This window comes from Papilio machaon, chromosome 18 (assembly GCF_912999745.1).
Source record: "Papilio machaon chromosome 18, ilPapMach1.1, whole genome shotgun sequence".
Taxonomy (NCBI): Eukaryota; Metazoa; Arthropoda; class Insecta; order Lepidoptera; family Papilionidae; genus Papilio; species Papilio machaon.
Genome location: NC_060003.1, coordinates 2097111 through 2123148, shown reverse-complemented (window position 1 = coordinate 2123148; position 26038 = coordinate 2097111). Strand labels below are relative to the sequence as shown.

At 35.0% G+C, this 26038-nt stretch overlaps 3 protein-coding genes across 3 annotated transcripts; 1 reads left to right on the top strand and 2 right to left on the bottom strand.

The window, feature by feature from the left end:
* Nucleotides 1-68: 68 nt before the first annotated feature.
* Nucleotides 69-7249, bottom strand: LOC106715410 (regulator of gene activity). Its single transcript, XM_045682146.1, has 8 exons — nt 6752-7249; nt 5662-5946; nt 4514-4697; nt 3845-4087; nt 2839-3043; nt 1417-1581; nt 906-1041; nt 69-201 (listed from the first exon to the last, which is right to left on the bottom strand). The coding sequence occupies exons 2-8, from the start codon at nt 5941-5943 to the stop codon at nt 115-117; spliced, it is 1302 nt and encodes a 433-aa protein (XP_045538102.1). The 5' UTR covers nt 5944-5946; nt 6752-7249; the 3' UTR covers nt 69-114.
* An 805-nt stretch (nt 7250-8054) lies between these two features.
* LOC106715392 (V-type proton ATPase subunit E) lies at nt 8055-12374 on the top strand. The gene is made up of 5 exons (XM_045682135.1): nt 8055-8221; nt 8407-8582; nt 10024-10192; nt 10610-10804; nt 11556-12374. The coding sequence occupies exons 1-5, from the start codon at nt 8189-8191 to the stop codon at nt 11661-11663; spliced, it is 681 nt and encodes a 226-aa protein (XP_045538091.1). The 5' UTR covers nt 8055-8188; the 3' UTR covers nt 11664-12374.
* Nucleotides 12375-15586: 3212 nt separating this feature from the next.
* LOC106715411 (glutamate [NMDA] receptor subunit 1) lies at nt 15587-25864 on the bottom strand. Its single transcript, XM_045682065.1, has 16 exons — nt 25715-25864; nt 24387-24509; nt 23843-24114; nt 23505-23657; nt 23244-23417; nt 22644-22905; nt 22433-22534; nt 22070-22181; nt 21817-21984; nt 21380-21504; nt 18088-18322; nt 17659-17807; nt 17273-17430; nt 16813-16985; nt 16440-16693; nt 15587-16004 (listed from the first exon to the last, which is right to left on the bottom strand). The coding sequence occupies exons 1-16, from the start codon at nt 25862-25864 to the stop codon at nt 15825-15827; spliced, it is 2790 nt and encodes a 929-aa protein (XP_045538021.1). The 3' UTR covers nt 15587-15824.
* Between the last annotated feature and the right edge of the window lie 174 nt (nt 25865-26038).

The window sequence follows — 26038 nt, the reverse complement described above, 5'->3', positions numbered from 1 at the left end:
GTTTAGAACGAAAATATAGTGGGAATATAGTTTGGGGGTTGTTGAAATGAAAGTTAGTTGTTTTAACTTGTACTTTTTATATAACAAAACTACAATAGGTGTTGTGGAGGCGCGCTACGTGAGCAGATGTTGCGGCGTCAGTTGCGGCAGCTGTGGCCGTCCCTCCAGCTTGCTGTAATCCAGGTGGAACTCTTTCACCACCTGCGCACACACAGACAGACATTTCTATCACACATAACAACAAATACAGCTTGTTTTACAAATCGTAGCAAATTAATATGCACACCGCGAGTTATAAAACACATCGCTATCTCTGTGTTGTCAAAGATAATTACAGGAATGACGATATGATTTATATAGTTATTTGGTCTGACCCAAAATAATGAGATTGAATGTGGATGGCTATAAAGGTAGAGGAAGACCAAAGAAAGTATGGATGGATTGTGTGAAAGAGGATATGCGTAAGAAGGGGGTAAATTCAGATATGACGGCTGATAGAGATGTATGGAGGAGTAGTACATACTGTGCCGACCCTCCATAAGGATAAGGGCAGGTTGATGATGATGACGATTTGGTCTCAGAAACCCACGGTCAGAGGAGTAATAGATGGTACAAATAAAGAGAATTCAATAAATAAAAATTGATTGTTGAAGTTGGAAATTTAAGATCTATTGCGTCTTTGTCGATGGAACAATTTCCAGTCCTCTCTTGTGCCATCCTCTTTAAAAGAAATGGATATCAAATAAAAATCTATAATCTATGGTTAACCTCTATTACGGGCGTGGGTCGTTATAAAGGTTAAAGAAGAAAAGTGGAAGCAGAAAATTTTTGAAGAGGGTCTACGAGAAAAACATTTGGGAATCTCTTAGTTTGATCACTTCATCAAATAACATAATATTAGTTACCTTTCTCCAGTTATGCGCATCAAAGAAGTAGTAGGTGCCGCGCTCGTACGTGGACGTCTTCTCCACCATGGGCATGCCGGGCGCCTGCGAGATCCACACCTTCTCCTCCATGTGGTACCGCCACTCGCGGTTGTATCTGACCACATACAATACCTCTGTTAATGTGCACAAAATACAACATGACCACTGTTAATGTGCACAAAATACAACATGACCACTGTCAATGTGCACAAAATACAACATGACTACTGTCAATGTGCACAAAATACGACATGACCACTGTCAATATGTACAAAATACAAGACTAGAACTAGACCAAAGGAACATGACTAATCGAATGTAAATTTTTTGCACATCTCTCTTCTCCGAGGTGGTTGTATTTTACCAGTATAGCCCATTTGTGTAGCAAATTTTACTTGATGCAGGCTCTACCATTAATAAACAGTATAGTATAGTGGTAAAATTGAATATTTGTACGTTTGTATGTATTGTATTTGTTCAATATACTCACAATTCTGCCGCCGCTGCGATCTGTAGCACGTCGCCCACGAAGCAGTAAAACAAATAGAACAATAGATCTTCCTTATATCGATTCAGTCGTAGGGGTGCCAATTTTTCCCTAATAGCTCCGTTTATCAGATATTCAGGGGGCACATGGTAGTCCAAATCTTGTGGCCTGGGCAACAGAAACATTAACAATGCTTAGAGACTCTTTGTTAAATGGTTAACAATAAAAATAATTTTAGTTAAAAAAATTTAATGATGTCGACCTTTCATTTTTCATAAGATGAATTAACCACCTAAAGCAGGGATCCCCAAACTATTTTGGACAAGTGAACCCCTTTTCCAAAATGAACACACAAACCCCCACGGCCAAATTATCTACTTTTAATATCAAATATTGTTTCTATTATTATTTTACATTCTGACTTAGGTCAATAGAAAACAGAGTGAGAATTAGCAATGCTTTAAGTTCTATTTCAACCACTTTGGGAATCCCTGATCTAAAGCATACTAAGCAAATATTCATTCAATCAATTTCTCTGTTTACGACTGATTAAATTAATCTTTTATACTGAGTGTGGCTATTTCGGTTATGGAGTATTCCACTCCGGCAAAGCTAGAATTACATCATTCTTAACTATGTATGCGTTTAACATTACTAATATATTTTAAATACCGAGTATTATAATTATCCACCAAACACCATTTATAATGAGTTTTAACCTCAAATCACATTCCAACATAATATTATATTGTTTTAGATAATTTGTCTCTAGGCAAAGAATTCTTCGACATCACATTACACAAAAAAGATGACCAACAGAATTTACAATAAATTAAAACTTAGTTTTACCAGATTTAAAACTAATTTAGATTTAGCCAAAGTTCTTAAATAACATCCATTTAAATAAACAAATATATAAATGTTACTTACATTTCCTATATTGTATTAACCATTTGAATTTTTGTGAAAGAATTTGACGCACATTCAAGTGAAGGCGCAAATTAAAATGATAAAAGCAATAATTAGTTTTCAAATTCTTTCATCTTATACAATTAAATTGATAATTTTGTTTCCTTTAATTTTTCATAAAATTGTAAAATTGCCAATCGGTTATAGTTAATACATTTTCATATTTATTTGTAAAGTACTTCAATACTCCATTTTTTTCAGGCTGGCAAAATAACAAGAGCAGTAGCGACGCATAGCATTATCCTAACATATATTATTTTTAGCACTTAACATATGGACGAATATATACTATTGTGCGTTAAGTTCAATCAGTGGTAACATTATGACAGTAATTTTGAGTTGTGTTACCACATACCGAGTAAACATTTTTCTGATTTATGTAGTATGGGGTATTGCGCGTTTGGGAGCGTTGCAATATCAGTGCATATGCGTTACTTTATAATAGAAATAGTTTACCTGCAGGGCGTATCCGCCCAGGGTCCAGCAAATGTAAGGTAAAGGTTGTCGGGTGAGTTTAAATTCAAGCCGAGTGCGGTCAAGTCCTGACCTAAAGCTAACGAGACCAGACTCGGGTTGGACTCCGCAGCACGGATAAACGTCAACAGTCCCACAATACCAAACTGGTTTGGTATCATCGTCTCCGGTATATTCGTCACTTTGCCTAAAAATCAATAACCACCTCAGTACCACTTTTCAAATTCACCCAACAATTTCTCATATGAAATCTATATCTACTGCTTAAATTAAATCGTTTTTTTTTTTTCATAACCTAAAAGTAATTGATACCTAATTTTATGAAATAATTAACACCCACCATTATATTCCGTATGAGCTCCTTGGCTGACAACTTTAGGGACAGAAAAAACCCAATTCAGACATTTATATAATATTCAAACACATTTACTACAACAATTTTCAAATCTACAAACATCTAATACAACTAAGGAGCATGCATACAGAATAATAACACAATTTTATATAACTAATTTAAAAAAATGTCTTTTGTGAAACTTAAAATAGTAATGAACCAATTTGATCTTTATTTATGAATTTAATAATTTATGAAAAACAAAAATAATATCTATTTCTAATACCAACATTTACTAACATTGATCATGCAAAGTACAACAAAAAAGTGATCTGAAAGACACCGACTGTCTAAGAGAGATGCCACATGGGCGGTGTGTTCCGCACCTATTTTGGAACCGATGGTATGTTGCAATACACAATACATAGCATAGTTTTACAATGGTGTCATTGGTAATTTTATCTATGGGACGGAGATTTTGTGGTACAAAAAACTACATCAGCTGCAATCACACGGTACATCAACTCCTGTAGTTTGACAACGAAAGTTGATGCACTGTGTGATAGTAATTCTGATTTGTACTGTGAAACAGTACATCGCAACCGCACCACCTATGTAGCATCTTTTAAAGCAGTAAATTTGTGAGGTACATACCATCGGGTGATGTCTGAATTCCCTTCCTGGGCTTGACGTCGTTGTGGTTGGTGTAGTCGAGGGCCTGCGGCGTGGGGGGCTGCGGGGGAGGCGCATGCGTTACGGTCACGCCCCCCGCACCCGTCGCGCTCGCACCCGCCGCGACCGCCGCACCCCCCGTGCTCGTGCCCGGCAGCGCGGGGAAGTCCTCCGATGACATCGTGAACTCCGATTGCTCGGACGTTGGCTGCTTCACCATACCAACTGAAAATTCGAATATTTCTTTTTTTATTTGTTATGACCACAATAGATATTAGTCACAGATAAAAATTAAATAGTAAGGAGTAAAGTATTAAGTAAATAAATTCACAATCAAAAATAATAACTAAGGATAATGGGGATAAACTAGGAGGGTGAGAGGAAACTAGGCTGGACATAAATGGCAAATGAAACTGCATATAGCGGTAAAGTTTTACATTGATTGTGTTAATAGTTAACTGGCGAAATATGGCATTAAGCTCACTATTAGAGGTCTTATGCTTCAGCATGACATTCTTACTACTTACTTTTCATATTTGTAGCTCATACATACGTAATAATGGTAGAAAATATACTGTCCATAGGTTTTGTAAGTTACACACATATTAAGGACATTTAAAATTGTTGTAAACAAATATGAAGTACACTGACCGTAGGGTTTGGAGCCGGGTGGTGGAGGCGCGGCGGCGGGCGCCTGGTCCCCCGCGCCGCGCGCCGTTAGCGAGGGGAACTCGCTGAGGTCGAGCAGCGGTGGAGTCGACGTGTCCCCGCCCTCGCCGAACACCGAATGGTAGTTACTGCTTGTGTTGAACCTCGATAGATTACCCATACTTGACTAGACAACAAATTAAATTTTTGTTTATTGACAAGTTTCATATTACTATGACTTTTTTTGTGTAATTTCCATTTTAGATTATTCCAGTCCAGCAATCGAAATCAGTGCTGGATTACTACTAGAAAAATGTAAATGCAAACTTATTGCAATTCACTGTATATGTTAACCTTTGTCAGTAAACCTACTATAAAATGAATTCACCAGGTTATGTTTTATATAACAATATTTCAAATATAGCCTATTCTATTTTACGTATGTACGTATCCTATTTTAAATATATCTGAACAGCCATATGACATAGTAATAGATTGTGAACGAGTGTCAAAAATGGGAATTTGTATACTAAGTGCTGTTTGAATAGTTCTTTATTAATTCTGCATCATTAATAAAATGAAAATACCTTCTAATCTAATATATAAAATTCTCGTGTCACAGTTTTCGTTCCCGTACTCCTCCGAAACGGCTTGACCGAATCTCATGAAATTTTGTGAGCATATTCAGTAGGTCTGAGAATCGGCCAACATCTATTTTTCAATTTTTTTTTTTTAACTGCGCGCGGACGGAGTCGCGTGCGATAGCTAGTTTATGTATATGCCTTCTATATCATTTAGCAGACTTAATGCTTATGTATGTAATATTTATAATAAGCTTCACAAAGTAAATATTTGTAAGGCATCATCCTCATTTATACACCAATCTATCTATGTCTATACCAATAGTACAGTCAGCTGCATAAATATGTATACCTTCTGCCTTAAAAATACATACACTATTTCATCAATAACTTTCATGGTTGGAAGTGCAGATAAATATGTGCAATGTGCATATATATTTTTGAAGCTAAAGGCATATACAAGTTTCTGGAGCTTATATACAATTACATATTATATATTTATGCAGCTGACTGTACCATGTATAAATAACTTAAATAAGTTATACTTCTTATATAAAATTATGTACTAACCATAGAATTAGAATTAGCTTGTGATAAAGGTGTTGGAATTGGTACTCTTCTATCTGCAAAGGCTCGTTGACCGAATAATGTTGACCTCGAGGCCATGGTAGGTGGGGCACCCCCCGGCATCGCTGTTGAGTTTCGGCCGGGCGACAGCGCCCCGCCAAAGGTTGGTGTCACATGGCCTGAGACTCCACTCACCAGGCCTGATGCCACTCTGCCACCCACACTGACACCACCTACACCACTTGCTAGGCTTCTAGGTGCTTGCTGAAAGTTCAAGTTTGCCATAACCTGAAAATTAAAAGAAAAATTCACAATCATCTTCCTGCCTTTTTCATTATAGCGGTTATTCAAAGATGAGAGATATCAAAAGAAAATAAATGCTATCTCAGCATGTTTGTTTTGAGGTCAAATAACTTGTTGAGAACTATTCTACTGTATTATTTATTACAATGACTAATTAATCCTAAGTCTAAAGTTTAAATCATTAATTTAATTTAATATTAAATGAATTGTTTGATGAAACATTATAATTATAATACTAAAGTGAACCTTTGTAGGTTGGTTATTGTAAACACAGTTTGTGTTAATGTACTTGAACATTAATAATTTAGGACAATTCAAACTACTACCCTTATAGTTGAAATTACTATTTTAACTTTATTAAAAGTTTTATGATTTTACTTGCATAAGGTCTCTTAATAATGTGATCTTTTAATAAAGTCAAATAAAAGTTAAAGATAATCAAATTATAAATTATCAACTATTTGTTCATTCCCTACAGGAAAAATAGGCAAAGAAACTTTCGAGTTGACCTTAATATTACAATGTATTTGTTTAGAAACATTTTGACTTTGTATAAGATTAATGTAACTTAATTATTTAGCTAAATTCATCTTTAATTCATTTAGAAGGATGTCAATAAGATTGTAAGAGGACAAAAATATCTTGTTGCGATGGACAACATAGCTCGTCAATAATAACAAGTACATATACGTAGTTCAAGATGGTTATTTATCAGTCTCCATCTGTCAACAATGGCGACTCTGGAAGATGTTCTAATTTCACGTCCCATTTAAAAAGTATAAATATTTACCTAGTGTCAACTTCAGCCCTTGTACCACTATTTCAGAAGTAATATGGATGGTTCATAATAATATATTCCAAACAGAAATAAATAAATCCTCTTGAATGCAACAAACAAAAGTTTGTTGACTGTTCAGTTTCAAAGGCAATTTGTATGCATTCAAAATTTTCAAGTCAAAATATTCGTAATATTGCCTTTTCATGAAACACTGCTATAAAACGCTGAAAACTTTATGCATCTTTACGTTGGTAGTATAAATCTTAATAATTTCACTCAGATTTGTCGAACGCCACATTACCCTAAACAACTGGCGGCCATATTGATAAAAGCGGAAACCAAAAAATATCACACTCACAACCTACACGATTCCCTTGAAATAGCTTTTTGTATACATTTACATTTATTTTTAAATAACTTATTGGTTTTTAGACATGATATTCTTTGTGAAAAATATTGTAATTTTAATTGAGATTTACCAATTTAATTCGGATACTTATTTGACTAAAATTCCTGATGGCCAATGAAATAAAGTTACCCTTTCAAATTTATGTGTACTTTAAAAAGTTAATTATGAAATTGTTATTTAATTCAAAAGTGTTTGAAAGTGCAGAAACGAAAAAAAAATCAAGTAATAGGAGTGAAGTAATAATTTATTTCAATGATGTAATTACAAACCTTTTGACTTTGATAGATGTATCGCTTGATAGATGTATCGCTATTTTTTGAATGACGTTTTTTCATTTTAATCCACTAAATTGTTTTAAAGTGGATATAAATATATCATCCTCTTTTTATTGAAGTGGATAATATACGTGATACGAGAATTTAAATATTAGATATAATGAAACGGATGATACACGTGAAAACTCGATATCTAGTTTGTTTCCCAGGACTCTATAACTTTTTCAGTGTACCTACAAAGCGGGCACTAAATATTTTTTTATTATGAGTAAATTGCGCCGTTTTATCTTTTTATAAGCATTGTCAAACTGTAAGTATAAAAAGCTAACATTAACACATTCAATCTTAAAACTAAAATGTTATTTTCAATTCTTAAAGTAATTTCATATATTTTTTAATTTGTTTAAACATTAATCGTTTCAATGCACAATTACTTCTTATTTCAGTGACTAAACTTTTTGTTACATAACTTATTAATCATCATAATTTCTGATTTCAAAGGACATTTGCATTTTATAAAATGAAAATAGGAAAAATAATGAACAAGTTTTTTAGCTTTGTAAAAGTTGCCACGAAAAATGTTGTCTATGGTATTTAATGCGGGAGAATCTTATGAAAATTCTGGCAAGACAGAAGATCATATGATTGTTCATTGAAGAAGCACGTCTGATAGGCGTCGACATACTTCTTCAAGCCAGTTTTTAATTTTCTGGCTCATCATCGGTTGTTTTACGTGTTAGTGGTGTTAAATAATAACCATCAGCCATGGCGCTAAGCGACGCAGATGTTCAAAAACAGGTAATTTAATAAAAGAACAATAAATTATATACTAAATACGCCTTTAGATTATTATGTAGAGACATGAGTTTGTCAGAATGATTGATCCATGTCGCTGTTCTTGTGTTTTCCATATTAACTTATGGCACAGAATTTGACATACAAAATGAATTATTCTAATGCTTTTTGTACATTTTATTTACCAGATCAAGCATATGATGGCCTTCATCGAACAAGAGGCCAATGAAAAGGCCGAAGAAATCGATGCAAAGGCCGAAGAAGAATTCAACATTGAGAAGGGTCGCCTTGTGCAGCAACAGCGACTGAAGATCATGGAATACTACGAGAAGAAAGAAAAGCAGGTTGAACTGCAAAAAAAGATGTAGGTCTTACTATAAAAGCATAACTTGACCTGTTCTGAGAGCCGCGTACACGGCGCATGTGACATTCTATAATCTATGCTATCATATCAAATTATTGAAATTCGATTATTTTCGACTAAAGGTTTTCTAATTGTTGAAATATCAATGAAAGTAGGGTTATAAGATTTTTATAAATGATTGTACTGGAGTCCATATTTAATTTAGTTAGAATTTGTCATTCACATTAGTGTTTGTAACAGTACAAAATTTACTAAGATAATTTTTACAAAATATGAATGAAAGTGTAAAGAAATGGGACATTTATTACTAAATGGAATATTTTTAAGCTTGCTGTCACTTCAACACATAAGTATCCCATTGATTTTTAAATGGCTAAATTATTCTGTCATATTTTATCCAATAGGATAAAGAGATATCCTTTGGCTATTTGCCAATGTTTTGGATCAATACATACCTTCACTACTACCAAAGAATTTATCTCTATAATGCAAATTCCTATAAGAAATCTCCAGATAACACACACATACAAATTGTGTGAGAGTTACAAATTATTGTTTATTTAATTAATTCAAGGAGTTTTTCATAGATAATAAAGATAGATAAGCAAGAGTACAAGAAACTACTATATTTTTCTCACTTACAGAGGTTTCTTTCGGACCCTAGTTTCTTGCTTATGGAGGTTGTCTGTTGGAACTGGACTGACCCTCACTTATTTTATCTTTTTTACTTATCCAGCCTTATTCAGGACTGTATAAAAGAAGTATAAATAAAATTTAATATTTTTATTTCATCTTGGCTGCCCTGGGTGGTCAGGAGAATTAAGGGTCGGATTGTGCAATGGAATCATAAATGTAGACTTCCATGTAGGGTTTTTTTTTTTTATTTTGGGCGGCGCTATGCCGCCCTCTCGTTCCCCTAACATATTTTTGGGTCAGGGACCTTAGTTACAACAGTGTCTTTATTTCTTTATTAAAATGTTAAAAACCTCCATGTAGGGTTGGTGACAGGCAGGCCGCCAGCCGTAAAACTAAAGTCTTTAAAGTTTTTTATAACCTTGTGTGCCAACCCCATGTGAGTGGGAAAAGGCCAGGGAGATGATTGTGCAATGAAACCATAATATTTTTTTTTTATATATAACAAGCTTTGGCCTACGACTTCGTCCATGCGAAATTTAAGAAATAAACTTAGTAAGTAGCCTATGTGTTCTTTCAGACTGTTCTACATCTATGTCAAATTTGATTAGAATCCGTTAAGCCATTTTTAAGATACATAGTAACAAATATCCATCTATCTAAACTTTGCCATTTATAATATTATTCATGAATTTCCGTAAAAGAATGAAATTGACATAAAATTAATAGTAACATTAATACACATGTACTAAAGTGTTGTATTTATTTATTACAAATGTACCAAATTTTGGCAAATGTTTTTATGCAGCAATTCATCGAACATGCTGAACCAGGCCCGTCTAAAGGTGCTCAAAGTGCGTGAGGATCATGTGCGCACAGTACTTGACGAGGCCCGCAAGCGCCTGGCCGAGGTGCCTAAGGACTCCAAGCTGTACTCAGACCTACTTGTCACACTCATTGTGCAGGCTCTTTTCCAGGTATACCATACACTACAAAATATTTTGTTATATATAGGCACTTGCCTCAAGTCGACCTCCCTTGCAATTACATAAAAAATTACACTATTGTAATCTGATTTGAACTGTTTGTGAAATGTAAGATTTTAAGCCTTACCTACCAACAAAAGGGTCAAGCGCCACAAGTTATTATTGGTGAATAAAATTTGTCATAATTTTTTAATTTATACTTTCAAATTCTTTCAGTATGGAGTTATGCGGAAAAATTTCTATATAAAAAGTGGAGATAACAATTTGTACAAGAGTACAAGGGTTTTGGCTATAGAAATTCATAGTTATGTACTTTAGTTATTACCTACATCGAAAAGAACACCTATTTGTATTCTTTCCGATACTTGATTCATATCAATAATACAGTTTGTTGTGTTTTTGTTGCAGCTGATGGAACCTAACGTGACACTCCGAGTCCGTCAGGCTGATAAAGGCGTGGTGGAGTCCATCGTCGGCCGCGCTCAGAGCGATTACAAGGAGAAGATCAAGAAGGATGTGCAGCTCAAGATCGACACGGAGAACTACCTGCCCGCTGAGACCTGCGGTGGTATTGAGCTCATAGCCGCTAGGGGACGCATCAAGGTATGTTCTTAATATATATTTGATTACAATTTAGAGGTTTCCAGGAATTTCTCCGCCATGTTGCGGAGAAGTACTTTCTCGTAACGACAACATCAATTTAATTAATAGTAACTGGATCTCTATTCTAAAAAAACAAAAAACACGACTGACTACAGCCAGTCCAGTTAGAGCCTCGTCTCTAGTAGAGAGAATAGCGCCATCTATTGGCTGCGGTTTAAAACATAGAAAAAATTATTTTAAAAAAAAAACTGTTATGTGAGATGTAACATTTCTTGTTTTAGAATATACTCGAAAAAAATATTTATCAATGAAAAAAAGAAATTATGGCTATTGAGATTTGAATTCGTTTTTTTTTTTCGCTAGTTGTGTAGCTTTCTATTTCTCTTTCACTGTAATATGTGTGTTGTGTTAATGTTATATACACTATGACACTCCAGATGAGAATGACACCTCACTCATCAAAAGTAAAAAAATAATTATTTTTATGTTTAAAGCTACGTCTTGTTTAAATAACAACATGCACTCATCAAAATACACATTTACAGGTGTAAATGTGTATTTTTTTCTGAAGTAAAACGGTCTTTGCGGCTTCTTTCATATATGGTTGAAACTTTGAGAGTCTCTTCTAAAAAGTTGTTAATTTGCACATTTTCCCTTATTCATAGGAGCTATCAATATTATAATTGTGTTTATATTTATATATAATTAACATAATAATTATGTTAAATATAAAAATGGCTGTGCGTTGTAGATTTGCAACACTCTGGAGTCGCGTCTGGAGTTGATCGCGCAGCAGCTGCTGCCTGAGATCCGTACCGCACTCTTCGGTCGCAACCCTAACCGTAAATTCACCGACTAAGTTTACAAAACTTTCCCTTTTAAACATTTAAACTTATAGTAAACATTAAAATACTATTAAGTGTTTTTTTCTTTTTGCCTAATTATATAAATGCGTACAATTTTATCGCTCTTTTAGCTTATATTGATGAATGAACTATTGATTTATTTAAAACTATAAATGTGTGAACATGTAAGTTATCTGACCTGGTCTCGCCCACTGTACACTCGAAATATTGTATTGTACATTAGTTTCGCCTTTATTATTCATATATATATTTAATATTTAAAATATTTTAATTAATACAATTCATTCGTGTAGACCTCGTATACTTAAAGAGGTAGTAGTATAGTTTATATTCCTATAATTGTCATTATATACTATAACGTTTCAATATATAAATGTTATATACTTTAGCACTATATATAAGAGTGTATTTAAAATTTAATCAAATCTTCCAGTTATCAAATAGATATCCGATGGAGTTTTAAAGGAATTATTGTGTGCTGTAAGATTTTAGGATGACTGCAGCATCCTATGCTATGTTCATTTAAATCGAAGTAAAGATTTGACTGTGGGTAGTGTAGAGTCGGCTAACATCTTACAGTAACTAATACATTCCTTGTCCTGGCATTACTGTTGCGGCTTACATAATGGCTATGTATAAGACAATGTACAATCCCCATTATGGCACTGTTAAAATTCTTATGTAAATATATAGATGTGTTGAAATGATCTTTTATTTATATAACCTTATCCTATTGATACTACTATAGTCAACTAAAATTGATCTACAGATCAGTGAACCGGTTCACAGTTCAGCTCACTTTGTAACTGTGTAGAGTTGCTAGCTGTCGCTCGCGACTTCGTCCGCGTGGAATTAAAAAAAAAATACTTAGTAAGAAGCCTATGTGTTACTCCAGACTATGTTCGACATCTATGCCAAATTTCATCAGGATCCGTCGAGCCGTTCCGAAGATACCTTCAAACAAACATCTATCCATCCATTTAAACATTCGCATCTATAATATTAGTAAGACGTACGTTTCCAAGTTGCGAGTCACCGGACAATATAAGAGTTTTAACAAGCATGATTGCTCGTTCTACGACTAGCCTAGTGGCTCATGACTCGTCCGTCGGCGTACTTAGTTATAGTGCATCGCAGTGAGTGATGAGAGCCGCAGATCAACGGTTTAAGCTTATGTGAGCTGAACTTTTGATCCGTTTAGAACTGATTTACACACGTTTACTACGAAATCTTGACACAGTAAAGTAGAACCTTCTATAACCACTTACTGCGTGCAACAGTTACGGTCCATATCTCAATAAACAAGGCAGTGCCGGTTTTAGCGCTGGCCGAAATTTCTACCCCCTCCCCATTTTTTATCATGTCTTTGTGTGTAATGGGGAGGAGGCTACAAGGATTATGTGAGATTGGGTAATTCGCAGACCTGTGGCGCCTTTCTGTCGGCGCCCTCGACGGTTGCTCAACCGCACTCTATCCTAACGCCGCTGCTGAGAGGCTGAGATTATCCGTTTCCTTTTTGCACACATACCTTTTCATAGTTGGCAGCTATCGAAAGATAAAGTAATTTCATGCTAAAACACGGTTTTAATATATATTTATTTATTATTTATTCTTCATCCATAAATACATAATATATAGTTTAATAATAATCTAATACATACAAACTTCATAAAATTAATATTCACACAACAAAATAAAAAAATTCTTCTGATCTATAAAAACACATAATATATTTAGGGGTTATATATTCGTTTTCAATACCAATATTTCAATAAAATTTATTCAAGCTCGTTTTTAATAACGGTAGGCAGAGATAAATCGTTTATCACAAAACCTTCAAACACATCCATAAATTAAATATTAACTTTTATAAGAGATTCTAAACAACTACAAATACGTTTCAAATAAAAATGTGCATAATCCTGTGTTGTATTGTGACGTCATAGCTTTTGATAAAAAAAGTAGGGTCAGTAAATTAATATTTATTTTTAGCTGAATCAACTAGTTCCAAAAAATAAAAAATAAATATTAGTTTATTAGTTCCGACGTTCTTATTTGAAACGTATTATACAAACATTTATATTTCTTCTCTTTATGAATTACACGTAGACATAACCTTTAAGATAGTTAATACTTTTATAGCCTTGTTTATAGTAAAGATGTACAACATATAGTGCAACTACACAACAGTAATTACGTGAATAATTTTTCTATAGTTTCTTTTTTTTTTTTTTTATTAATTTCGTTACATCTATTTGTAAGTCACAGCCTTATATTCTAGTATGATTTATATCTATGTGAATATTAGATTTAATTTTAATTATTTTTTCAGATTATGTTGGAGACATATTTTAAACAAAGTTATAAAATTCCAGACTAATTAAGGGGTTTATTTGTAATGAATGACAACAATTTGCAACAAACCGGTGTGGTTCAGTAAAAAAAAAGTAAGTACAGAGTATAGTATTATTCGATTCAAACTTTATGGCCGCGGCAGCTACCAAGAGTTTTGCTTTTCGTCTGAAATTGACAAATGCCATACATTAAAGTAACTACCACAGGTGGGCACAGTTAATCGAAAAGTTAACTTCGTTAATCGTTAATACGTTAATTAAAAAATTAACTTCGTTAATCGTTAAAGCGTTAAATTCTCGAAAATTTAACGCAAGTTAAAGTTAATCGTTAACAGTTAACCATACCAAAATTATACATACTAATTTCACACTTATGTGGCGACACTTGATTAAAATAGTAATTTGACTATACATTTATAGAGTGTACACATTAGTATTAGAGACAAGTATGAATGCATTATAGTATATTTTATTACGAGTGCGGAAAACCTGTCATTGCAAAGAGTTCCGACAAAAGTCTATCCGAGCCGAGGCGCAGCCGAAGGTGAGGGTTGACAGTTGGAACAAGTTGTAATGACAGTTTCGCACGTGTACTAAACAACTAATTTTGATACAGTTGCGAAAAAATGAAGCAATTTAATAGAATAATAAAAACACAATAAACTCAACTAACTAAAATGTTTGGAAAATGGCGCCAACCGTAAAAGAATACAAATAGAGATATTTTTTTTGTTTTCTTCACCCATTCTGGGTAGGCAAAGGGACTATGCCCAAACAACCAAGTCTTCAGTGGATTATTTTTATTGATATGAAATGAAAATTTAATTTAATGAGATGAAATAAAATGAAAACTAACCTAATTCATTGAATCAAACCATTAAATCTGATATTGTAACAAATTAGGAGCATCTTTTTAGAAACATTTCAAACTTCAATGATTTTTTTTTGTAAAAATTTCGTGGTTTGTTTTTCTTTTTAACAGACATTATTTTGACAGTTGGAAAAGAGAACGCACGAGTTTGGAAAAGCTAAAGAAAAGGCACGAGTAAAAAAGTGTTTTAATACGGTTGCTCAAAAAGTGGCGTATTGCAGGGACGAAGAGCGTTCGGAATGTGGGCTATTACATACTCGTGCTTTTATATACTCGTTATGAAATATACTATTTCGAACCTTCTTTTAACTTTGTCCTGTTGGTCACGTCTTTCCCGGACGCTCTGATGCATCACAGTTGCAGGCGAACTGCACATATATCAATTATCAACTATTTCGTTCACCATTCGAGTCACCGACAGTCGCCCAACATAGTTGAACTTACGAGCTTGGCGTGGCGCGTAATTTAAACAAAATGACAGCACGTCTCCAAGTTTCTAATTTAACGATTAACGGACTTTTATTAACGGAAGTTGAGTTTAACGGAAGTTAACAAAGCGTTAACACTTTTTGAAGTTAACTTAAAAGTTAATCCGTTAAGCAAAATGTTAACTTCGTTAATTAACGATTAACGGATTAACGAGTTAACGCCCAGCTCTGGTAACTACAATAGTAAATAGTACAGTCGCGTTCAAACTACTAAGTACGACATGTCTAAAATTGGTTGGTTAGTTTTGTAAGTACAGTACGTGATAGTATAATTAAAGGTACAGTTCTGTACAAATGTTAATATTACTTTGGGTTTCCACTGCACTGATTGTATTGTCATCCTTTACATTGTCTTTGAAAAAACAGAGCCAACAATGCGTCAATACAAATGTCACGGCTGTCAAAAACGACAGTTATGTATGTATGTAAGTACAATCGCGTTTAAACTACAAGATGTGATACATCAGGCGTATAAGCGGGCAGATATCTTGGTATACGTGGCTCATCTCGTCTCCTGACGCCCCTGTCCACCGCCAAGCTGATGCTACCCGCTTCTTTGACGCCGTTGGACTTGGCGCGTCGTTGCGACGGCATTATGGAAGCCCGGAGTGACTTGCGCTTCTGTAATTAAACTCCAATTTATTATACTGTACAGTGTTCATAAATGTATACAACCAAGGTACTTCGAGTATGCATCTGTTGGATGACGTCATGATAGTGTAGCTAAAGTGGAAAAAATGTCACATCTCTTTGATTTTTGATGGGAGATGACGTTATCCCTTGAGTTGAATACTCGGAGTAACCAAGTTGTAAATATGTTCACTACTTACAACTTCACGTCGCAGCGGGGAGATCTTAGTATGAGAGAAATCGAAAAGCTACGAACAAATTGCAACGCGTTTATTTTGTATAGAAGCAAAAATAAAATTATTTTGATATATGGCAATATTGGTCGTTAACAATGTTCTGTCAAAGGGATCGTTAGTTTTACATTTTGGTCTCGATTTGCGGTTTGTGGGCGACGTGGTTGTTGGCTGCGACGTTCGCGCGGTTTACCTCAATGGCGCCGCGCCATCTGTCGGCAGCGTGCCGCGCTATCTCCATCCTCTTCTGTTTGCGTATCTGATGACGTTTGTAAACCACCTCAATGATAATCAGCACAATCCCGCCGATAATTCCCGCCAACACGAGTATAAACACGCCCGCCATGTTTTTCAAACCCAACGTATTCGGTGTTTTTTCGTTTTCCTCGCAGTTGAGCATGTTGTTCCTCAAAATCCATTGATTGTCCAAAGATTCCATGATGCCACCTGTTAAGAAATTAATATTGTTAATTTTTATTAAATTATTATAATTTTGGTTATGTGATCTTGAAGTAATTGAGTAGGGCGTTCTGTTTGCAACTCTGATCCAAGAAAATAAGACTCACTTTCATGAAAGTCGAGTATAGCGAGTGTGACAAGGTCCGCCCAGGGCGAGCCCTTCTGCAACCCTACGCCATAGCCGGAACGGCCAAACAGCTCGCCCGCTGTCACCAGTTCGCAGTCCTGAGCCGCCTCGAACTCAAGCCGCGAAGAGTCCCAGATGAATGCCATCAGCTTACTATAAAATAAATAAAGTTTCTTTAATACATATCTCTAACTCTTGAAAGTTGCAAATGGTTAAAGGTTATAACTTTGTACGAACTTGTGTGCAAACATTTTTGCACAAGATTAATGTTTCTCTTGTTTAGCGAATCGATAGAAAAATTTCTATTTCGATCGGTTAAATCTGAATTAAAAAAGTTAATTAAAAATATCGGGAATAAGCAAGAAGACAAAATAAATATTGAGTTCGATAGTCTACATAATAAGTCAGCTCATTAGTTTTTTAAATGAACAATATTTTACCCGTTTTTAACATCTTGTATGGCTTGTTCAGCATTATCGTAGTTGTTTGCTTCCATTGTACGGTACATGTTGGATAGTTCCACTTGTCGTCTGAAGTACATATCCACAGCCGACCCTTTGACTGTAGCGCATGTCAAGTTCTCCATTGTGTTACGTAACTAGAAAAAGAAAACAACTAAACATAGTTTTATTCTACAGGATGTTCGAAGTTGTAATTAATATCTCAAAACTCTTTTTAAACTTGATATGTCAAATTTAGCAACAGAGATAAATTGAGTTTAACTATTTTTGGCTTTTTCGTATCATTTAGAATATAGTTTATTAAACTTTAATTAATTGTAATAAACTGTTCGTCAAGTATACCGGCAAGTGCATGAGGTACATACTCTAGCGTCATTGATTCCTGTGAGCTTGGTCTTAGGGCGCTCGAGCACTAGGAACGCGGCGAGGTTGGCGGTGTACGAGGCCACAATGATCATTGCGAAACCCGCCCATACCATGCCCAGCACACGCGCCGAGAAACTGCGGGGAGTACCTGGTCACACATAAATTGTTTTTTATTTTCTATCTTAAACCAAGTTAATTAATTATTTACTTTTTTTTCGTAAGAAGTAAATTTATTTATTACGAAATATCAGAAATAATCTTCTGTGCTCTTTGAATACCAAGTTTTTATTTTTGTATATTGCAGAATGAAAAAGCCCTATGTTCGTTCTAAACTCCTAAGTTGTAATTAGTTCGCATATCGAAATATGTGCTTATATCGTATTGTTTGTTTATTTTCTAAAAAAAGCAATACAAAATTAAAGCCCTACCTTCACCAATACCGCTATTCAGCAACACGCCCCATGCGAACCAAATAGCACTGGATAGATTCAAGGCGTCCTCTTCCGTGCCATCGATATTGGCCAGTTTGAATCTTCCAAACGGCGAGAATCTATCGAGCAGGTACAACACTAGCGCCACCACGTGGACCGATACCATCACTAGTATCCATAATGTGTTTGAAAATGGTTGTAAGAATGATACCAGAGTTGAGGAACGAGATGGCTGAAATCATATTATCTTTTAAAACATTTTGTACGCCATGTTAAGACTGAATTTGTAATGAATAAAGGGCCTTACGTCCAATAAAAGGCTTATGATTGGGTAAAGGCTTAACGTATGGTTAAAAGTATCAAACGAGTTATACAGGTTGTTCGGAAAAGTAGTGGATGTTTTTGGTTCTAAAATGAAAATGAAAAAAAAAATATAAAATAGAAAATGGTTATTTGCTAGAATATTTTATGATGAAAGCAATATACTAATGGGTATGAATATAAAAGTTTTTTTGCAATCTATTACACGAATTGTTTTTTTATTTGATAAAGTAACCCGCCATTATTACAAATACATATAGAGCAAGAGCCCGTGAACCCCAGACCTTCGTTATTTTATAAAAGCTGAAAGTTTGTCAGTGCATGCTCCCAACACAGGTAAGAACGATGGACTATTATGAAGTTTGGGTTACCGTGGCTTTGGCAGGTAAACGGTACTAAAGGTGTGTAAAATACCGATCTAAATTCGTCAAATTATAAAGTGTGATTTTTTGGTATTACCTTCAGAATATTATTAAAAATCACGTTATTGATTGCCAGACACTTAACATCGTGGCAACCCCTTGCCAGACACCCCTAATGTTCATGAAATTATAATTCTACTTATGTTATAGTATAAAAGCTGATTTTTATATATAATACTTAGGTAATAATTAGATGATGTTTCCTCATCAGCCAGACATTTTTGATAGTTCCAACCCCTTGCCAGACAATGATGTAGGGTCGCTGTAGGAGCGAGCGCGAGACAGTATATGTATGGTGGGTGCGAGTGAGATGGCGAGATAGGTCTATCGCGATCCCTCAATAACAGATTATAAAAAAAAACCAAATAAATAATACTCAAAAATTTAATTAAAAATATATTAATAACATTACAAGTTATTATAGAGCAAGAGCCCGTGAACCCCAGACCTTCATTATTAGTAGTAGTAAAAGTAGTATCCATTTCAATGGAATTCTCTGCATATATTCTCTCCAATGAATCAGTATATAATTCATGTAAATGGAATTATATACTGATGACAGCGGCCATTGTTGATAATATCTTCTTCTATGATGCTACAAATTTCATTGAAAGATTCTTGGTGGTGCTCTCGATAATGATGCCAATCACTTTTAACAGATATTTTCGCCAATGAAGATATTTTATTATTAAACTGAATCCTACAGTCAGTGTGAGAGTATATTTTCGGATTTGCAATACTTTCCAATCTACTTAACAACTCATTATACTCTTTTTGATTTTCAATGCTAGACATTATACGAGACTGAAATTGGTTTTTATCACCTTCATGGAGTGGAAGCATTTTTGATCTCACTTGTCTCTTTTTTTTATTACAAAATAAACAATTTTTTTTACTTATACTGATTAAAATGACTAATGACTTATGACTGATGAAAAAATATTTTACCCCAGAACCTAAAAATTCTAAAAAGACTGTTGAAACAGAGCAAGAAAAAGAGCCATCTAAAGACGTAAATATATCAACAGACGATTCAATACCAGGTTCATCGCATTTGTCTGAGTTAACTGTATCACACCCACCTTCAGCTTCTCAATCAACAGAACTTCAACCTTCCCAGGCAGCTGTGGACATTCGCGGACTTGAAGAAGTGAGTGAAAATGCTAATGCAACCACAGAAGTAAATAGTTCGATTCAAGTGATACCAGTGTTGATATAAGTAAAAAAATTTGTTTATTTTGCAATAAAAAAAAGAGACAAGTGAGATCAAAAATGCTTCCACTCCATGAAGGTGATAAAAACCAATTTCAGTCTCGTATAATGTCTAGCATTGAAAATCAAAAAGAGTATAATGAGTTGTTAAGTAGATTGGAAAGTATTGCAAATCCGAAAATATACTATCACACTGACTGTAGGATTCAGTTTAATAATAAAATATCTTCATTGGCGAAAATATCTGTTAAAAGTGATTGGCATCATTATCGAGAGTACCACCAAGAATCTTTCAATGAAATTTGTAGCATCATAGAAGAAGATATTATCAACAATGGCCGCTGTCATCAGTATATAATTCCATTTACATGAATTATATACTGATTCATTGGAGAGAATATATGCAGAGAATTCCATTGAAATGGATACTACTTTTACTACTACTAATAATGAAGGTCTGGGGTTCACGGGCTCTTGCTCTATAATAACTTGTAATGTTATTAATATATTTTTAATTAAATTTTTGAGTATTATTTATTTGGTTTTTTTTTATAATCTGTTATTGAGGGATCGCGATAGACCTATCTCGCCATCTCACTCGCACCCACCATACATATACTGTCTCGCGCTCGCTCCTACAGCGACCCTACATCATTGTCTGGCAAGGGGTTGGAACTATCAAAAATGTCTGGCTGATGAGGAAACATCATCTAATTATTACCTAAGTATTATATATAAAAATCAGCTTTTATACTATAACATAAGTAGAATTATAATTTCATGAACATTAGGGGTGTCTGGCAAGGGGTTGCCACGATGTTAAGTGTCTGGCAATCAATAACGTGATTTTTAATAATATTCTGAAGGTAATACCAAAAAATCACACTTTATAATTTGACGAATTTAGATCGGTATTTTACACACCTTTAGTACCGTTTACCTGCCAAAGCCACGGTAACCCAAACTTCATAATAGTCCATCGTTCTTACCTGTGTTGGGAGCATGCGCTGACAAACTTTCAGCTTTTATAAAATAACGAAGGTCTGGGGTTCACGGGCTCTTAGACTAATAGTTATTATTATACTAGCTGACGCCCGTGTCTCCATCCACGCGGAGTAAAATAAAAATAAGTACCTAGCCTATGTGTTCTTCTAGTTCTAGACTATGTTCTACATCTGTGCCAAATTTCATCAAGATCCGTTCCGGAGACACCTTCAAACAAACATCCATCCATCCATCTAATCTTTCGCATTTATAATATCAGTAAGATTATGTTACAATAAAAACATTAGATAGTCAAGTGTTCACGTTAAAATAACTAAAAATAAGTTTACCTTCTTCTCCAAAATAGTTATACCTTGATACTTGAACGGCTTACTGAATTCTATGAATTCTGCACGTTCAGGATTTATTGTCAATGGAGCAACGATTAAATCTGCGCGTTCGTACACCAATTCACCTGTGTAATGCAACAAAGGAAAAAAGGACGAGGGTAAATAAAGGTAAAGAAAAATGGACATGGCAAAATCAATATTAGTTACACTTATGAAACGAAGCACGAAGCAGTTACCTAACTCTATGTATGTCAATATTCCGAAGTCTAGAATTCCTTTACTTCAAGATTTTTTTTTTAGTAACGCACTTTAAATTTGTTTATATAATATAACAATCTTCAATTTCTTTAGTGTTGTGCAATTCATATCTTATATTCCTCCTAACAATTTATTTTGAATATATTATGTACTTCTATTTCATTTTGAATGATACATACCAATAAGACCAGTCCATTCCTTCTTAGCGCCAGGCACGGAGAAGTTGCGTATTATGTAGTTTCCGAACTGACCATCAGGGGACAGCGCTAGAGAGTAGGTGAAGTTGATGGCTTTAGACAGATAGCGCAGTAGATCCATGCAGAAACCTTTACAGCAGTACATAAGGTCTGTTGACAAATAAAATTAATGTACACATCAAACTTGCGAATGAGTTTGCTTAACGGCAGTGGAAAATACGGTAGTGAAACATACCAGTATCGTCACTAGTATTGTAGTGCGGGCAAGGTATTTCCTCTGGGGTACAGTCCACTTCATAGTCGACACGACGCGCGTATACGAATGGCTTCTCTTCTATTGTTAGTACCTACATCGAAACAAAAGCATAGTCAGGTGTATTAGTAGGTTCTTTATTTTTGACTTCTAGCAAATTACGGCGAAAGCGAACCCAATTTTGATATCTATTTGGTTTCGAACTATTTTGTTGGTTACAGCTTGAAACTGAATCTATAATGTGATGCAAACCGTTTAATTTTCGATTTAAAGTGTTTGTTTTAATTCCGGTTTACTTTGGCAGCAGTGATTATGTGTATTGTGATTTTTGTTACTGTTTTATACCTTAAGGTGTGTTGGTATCATAAATCCTTCGGGTTTCGACGAGCTTCGTCCCATCCAAATGATCTCGTGTTCTTTCAGTTCGAGTCGCATCTTTTGTGTATCCTGTACCAGAATTACATATAAGTAAATGAACAATAATCTACTGTCCAGCTAAAATCAGGCATTAATCTAATTGACATTTAATTATGAAACATATTTGTAGCTAGATTACCTTAGAATAGAAATATTTGCCAACAGCCACGTGTTCTCCTTGCGCGCGTACATTAACCATATCATATTCCGCGTGCACTCTATCTCCATGATCGTCAAATGCCACGTGTCCAGTAGCGCCATTCTCTAAGCTCTGACGACGTATGTAGTCGAACAACAACCGTCCAGTAGTCCAGATAGAACCAGAATTATCACAGTCTGACGGTGGCGCGTGGATCTCCTCTGATTTGTTCATATCACGTATTGCAGAAGCTAGTACGTAGCTAAAAAGAGGTTTCGCTTATTTAGGAAGTTTTACTTCCTACTACATTTAAAACTCTTAGTGCGTAATTCTCATGAATTAAGGCAATAGTAGTGGTCGCAGTTGTAGAATCAAAAAGAGGGTAGACCGATATGTTGTTAACTTTATTCATACCTACCGCATAACTTCAGTCATCCTACGACCATGACGCTTTCAACTGCGTCAAAACATCCAGCGCTAAATAGTCCATTGTTAAGGGGTCATCCAAATCTGTGATGTTTTTTGGCAGATTTTTGACCCCCGCTCCCCATTGGTTATTTGTGATTAGAATAAGACAGAGACTTTACGTAGTCTACTTACATAGAGTCTTGTATATGCGCGTGTTCGTTAGTGGCATTGACTAGGCGGAGGCCGAGCAGCCCCTCGGGCGCGTTGGCGGCGTCCAGTGCCTGCTCCGTCACCATCCACACGTAGCCTGTTGTCGTCATGTTCAGGTAGGTCGCGTCGCGGAATATTATCTCGGCGTCAGTTTTACTACGAATTAAGATTAGTTTTTTGGCGTCGAGAGTTCAAGTTCGCCATTGATTTCTTTTGGAAGATAACACTTAAGTATATGCTTACCTGGCATACATGAGGAAGACCCTGGCCTGTGCGCTCTTGGCGTCAATGAGGCGGTCGCTGAAAGCGTCGAGGCCGGGTTCGAATTCTATTACCTGTTCCACTACCACTTTGCGGTCCACGTCCTCGTCAATACTCTGTGATGTAGTTTGAAATCTACGGAAAAAATGTATGCAAGTAAGGCCACATATTTTGCCACAAGTGTCGAGGATATTATTGTTTTTGAAAAAAGGTTTGTACTATGTATTACCACAGATAATAACAGTAAATTATATTAAAATTACTACGTGATAATATTAATAAAGTTACGTATACGAAGTTTTCGTCACACATTTTCATACCTGCCAAGTATAGCTCTGCCGTCCGTATCTGAACTGTGTATAACTATAACTTTCATATAATTAAAATGCTTCAACACATCAACCCAGACGTCGGCCTGATGGGAATACGGCGGGACAGTTCGTAGGAAGGAAACGTGGATGTTCTTGTCTGAGAATGCAGAGTCTCTGGATGATATACCAATTACCGGTATATGATAGAACCCGCTTGTATACGACACAGCAGCTGGAGAGAGCTCTCCGGTAAGTGGATGGGAGACGATTACTGCGTACACCTGGGAAACGAAAGTACGCTATATAATGAAGAAAGTTCTACCGTAGAACTCCATTGCCGTAATATTCTTTAGTGTATTATTACAAATATTGCGGCAATATTCTACATTAAAGTCCATTAGATCCGGTTGATATTAAGACGTGAAGTTGAACTGTTAACAAACAAACGTTGTTTATGTGTGTCACAATACTTTGAGAACAATATCTGGAACAGTGATGGTATAAAAATGAAAGTAAATTAACTTCTTCCTAAAAGAAATTATTTTTTACTCACACGATGTCCGATTAAGTCCTTGCAAACATTAAGAGCCGTCTTTATAGGATTAGGGTCCATCAAAATTGAGTAGTCGTGGTAGGTAACGCCGCGCGGAACGTACTTGTCCTTGAAATTAAGATTCTGAAATACATAATTATATTTAGAAAGAAAAGATAAAAGTTAAGTAGTGCGGTACATTTTATGTATAAAAAATAATAATCCAAAAAAAGAAGTCATTGTACATTATTACAGGTTAAAGATTATGTTGATATAAATTAGTGATGCAACGGATGTCTGTTTCCGTTTCCGCAAGTGCGGAAGTTCCGCGTACTTTTTAACATCCGTTTCTGCTTCTGTTTCCGCAACTTTTATAACGGAGATAAAACGGAACTTTACAACGGCTAAGAGATCCAAATGCGCGGCGCGAGACGGGCAGTCCGTGCGCACTTGAAGCATTTGTTTGTTTACGTACTATTTTGTGAATTTAAGCGCGTAATATTTTCTGCTGCTGTTTGAAACAATCAGTTTCTCTTGCTGGAGTAAACTGTCTAGTTGTTGTCCATATAAAATTTGACAACTGGCAAAATGTGACTATTTCATACTTACGAGTTATTAAATGTACTTTTGAATAAGTGATAACCATGTAATATATCATCATCATTATATAGTTAGAAATATATTTGTCGTTTGTCAACACGAGTGGTTTGGCGAACTTTAATTTGTAAATAGTGTAATTTTGTTTCCTGAAAATAAATTTAAAAAAACGCGTATTTTAACTTATTGCAGCGCAGTAAAAATACATACATTGAAGGCTAAAGGACACCGATATCTTTAAGACCTAATAGCCTTAATAAATTAAAAACGAATACAAACTGTTTTTACCGAAAAAAATATTTTTGTAAATAAGTTTTTTATTACTATTTACACTTCTGTTTCCGCATCCGTTTCCGTTTCCGTTTCTGCTAAAATTTATTTTTGACATCTGTTTCCGTTTCTGGTTCCGGTAAGACACTTCCGTTGCATCACTAATATAAATGTCTATTTCCACTTTATTATGTAGGTACTAAATGTCGCCCGCAACTCCGCCCGCGCGGAATTAAAAAAAACGTAATAAGTATATGTGTTCTTTCAGACTATGTTCTACATCTGTGACAAATTTCATCAAGATCCGTTCAGCAGTTCCAGAGACTCCTTTAAACAAACATCCATCCATCCATCCAAACATTCGCATTTATAATATTAGTAAAATAAAGAAGTCGCGCCAGTGGAATAACATGTCACTTTTTAAAAACGGAGTTACGCGGTCGATTGTTTAATGGAAATTGGGTTCAAATTGATTTACTTACGGATATGGTGTCCTTGAAGAATGCAATTGACTCGTTACTAGACAAGACCCCTCCTACATTGTAATAGGTCGGGTTTGAGAAACGTCGTCGATCTATTTCTGCGTTAGTAAGATTGCTCCAAACGAAAAGGAGTATCACGTGCAACCACATCCTAATAAAGTATTAGCAATTAACATTATTTTAAGATACGATAAATGTCAAATTATTGGTTGTTACTTTGATATCGGTTAATGTAAGTGTTTTTTTCAAGGTATTTTTTTTTTAACCGAAGAAAATGTTTTATCGTAAAGTAATTTGAAAAGATTTGGAACTGACTGATCGGCC

Coding starts and splice junctions, on each gene's coding strand:
- LOC106715410 (XM_045682146.1), bottom strand. CDS start 5,943: ATGGCAAACTTGAACTTTCAGCAAGCACCTAGAAGCCTAGCAAGTGGT. Junction 1,582..2,838: donor TGGGCGGATACGCCCTGCAG/GTAAACTATTTC, acceptor TCTGTTGCCCAG/GCCACAAGATTTGGACTACC. Junction 1,042..1,416: donor ATCGCAGCGGCGGCAGAATT/GTGAGTATATTG, acceptor GTATGTGGTCAG/ATACAACCGCGAGTGGCGGT.
- LOC106715392 (XM_045682135.1), top strand. CDS start 8,189: ATGGCGCTAAGCGACGCAGATGTTCAAAAACAG. Junction 8,583..10,023: donor GTTGAACTGCAAAAAAAGAT/GTAGGTCTTACT, acceptor GTTTTTATGCAG/CAATTCATCGAACATGCTGA. Junction 10,805..11,555: donor CCGCTAGGGGACGCATCAAG/GTATGTTCTTAA, acceptor TGTGCGTTGTAG/ATTTGCAACACTCTGGAGTC.
- LOC106715411 (XM_045682065.1), bottom strand. CDS start 25,864: ATGTGGTTGCACGTGATACTCCTTTTCGTTTGGAGCAATCTTACTAAC. Junction 23,418..23,504: donor GTCTTCCTCATGTATGCCAG/GTAAGCATATAC, acceptor CTTAATTCGTAG/TAAAACTGACGCCGAGATAA. Junction 21,505..21,816: donor GGAATGGACTGGTCTTATTG/GTATGTATCATT, acceptor TGCATTACACAG/GTGAATTGGTGTACGAACGC.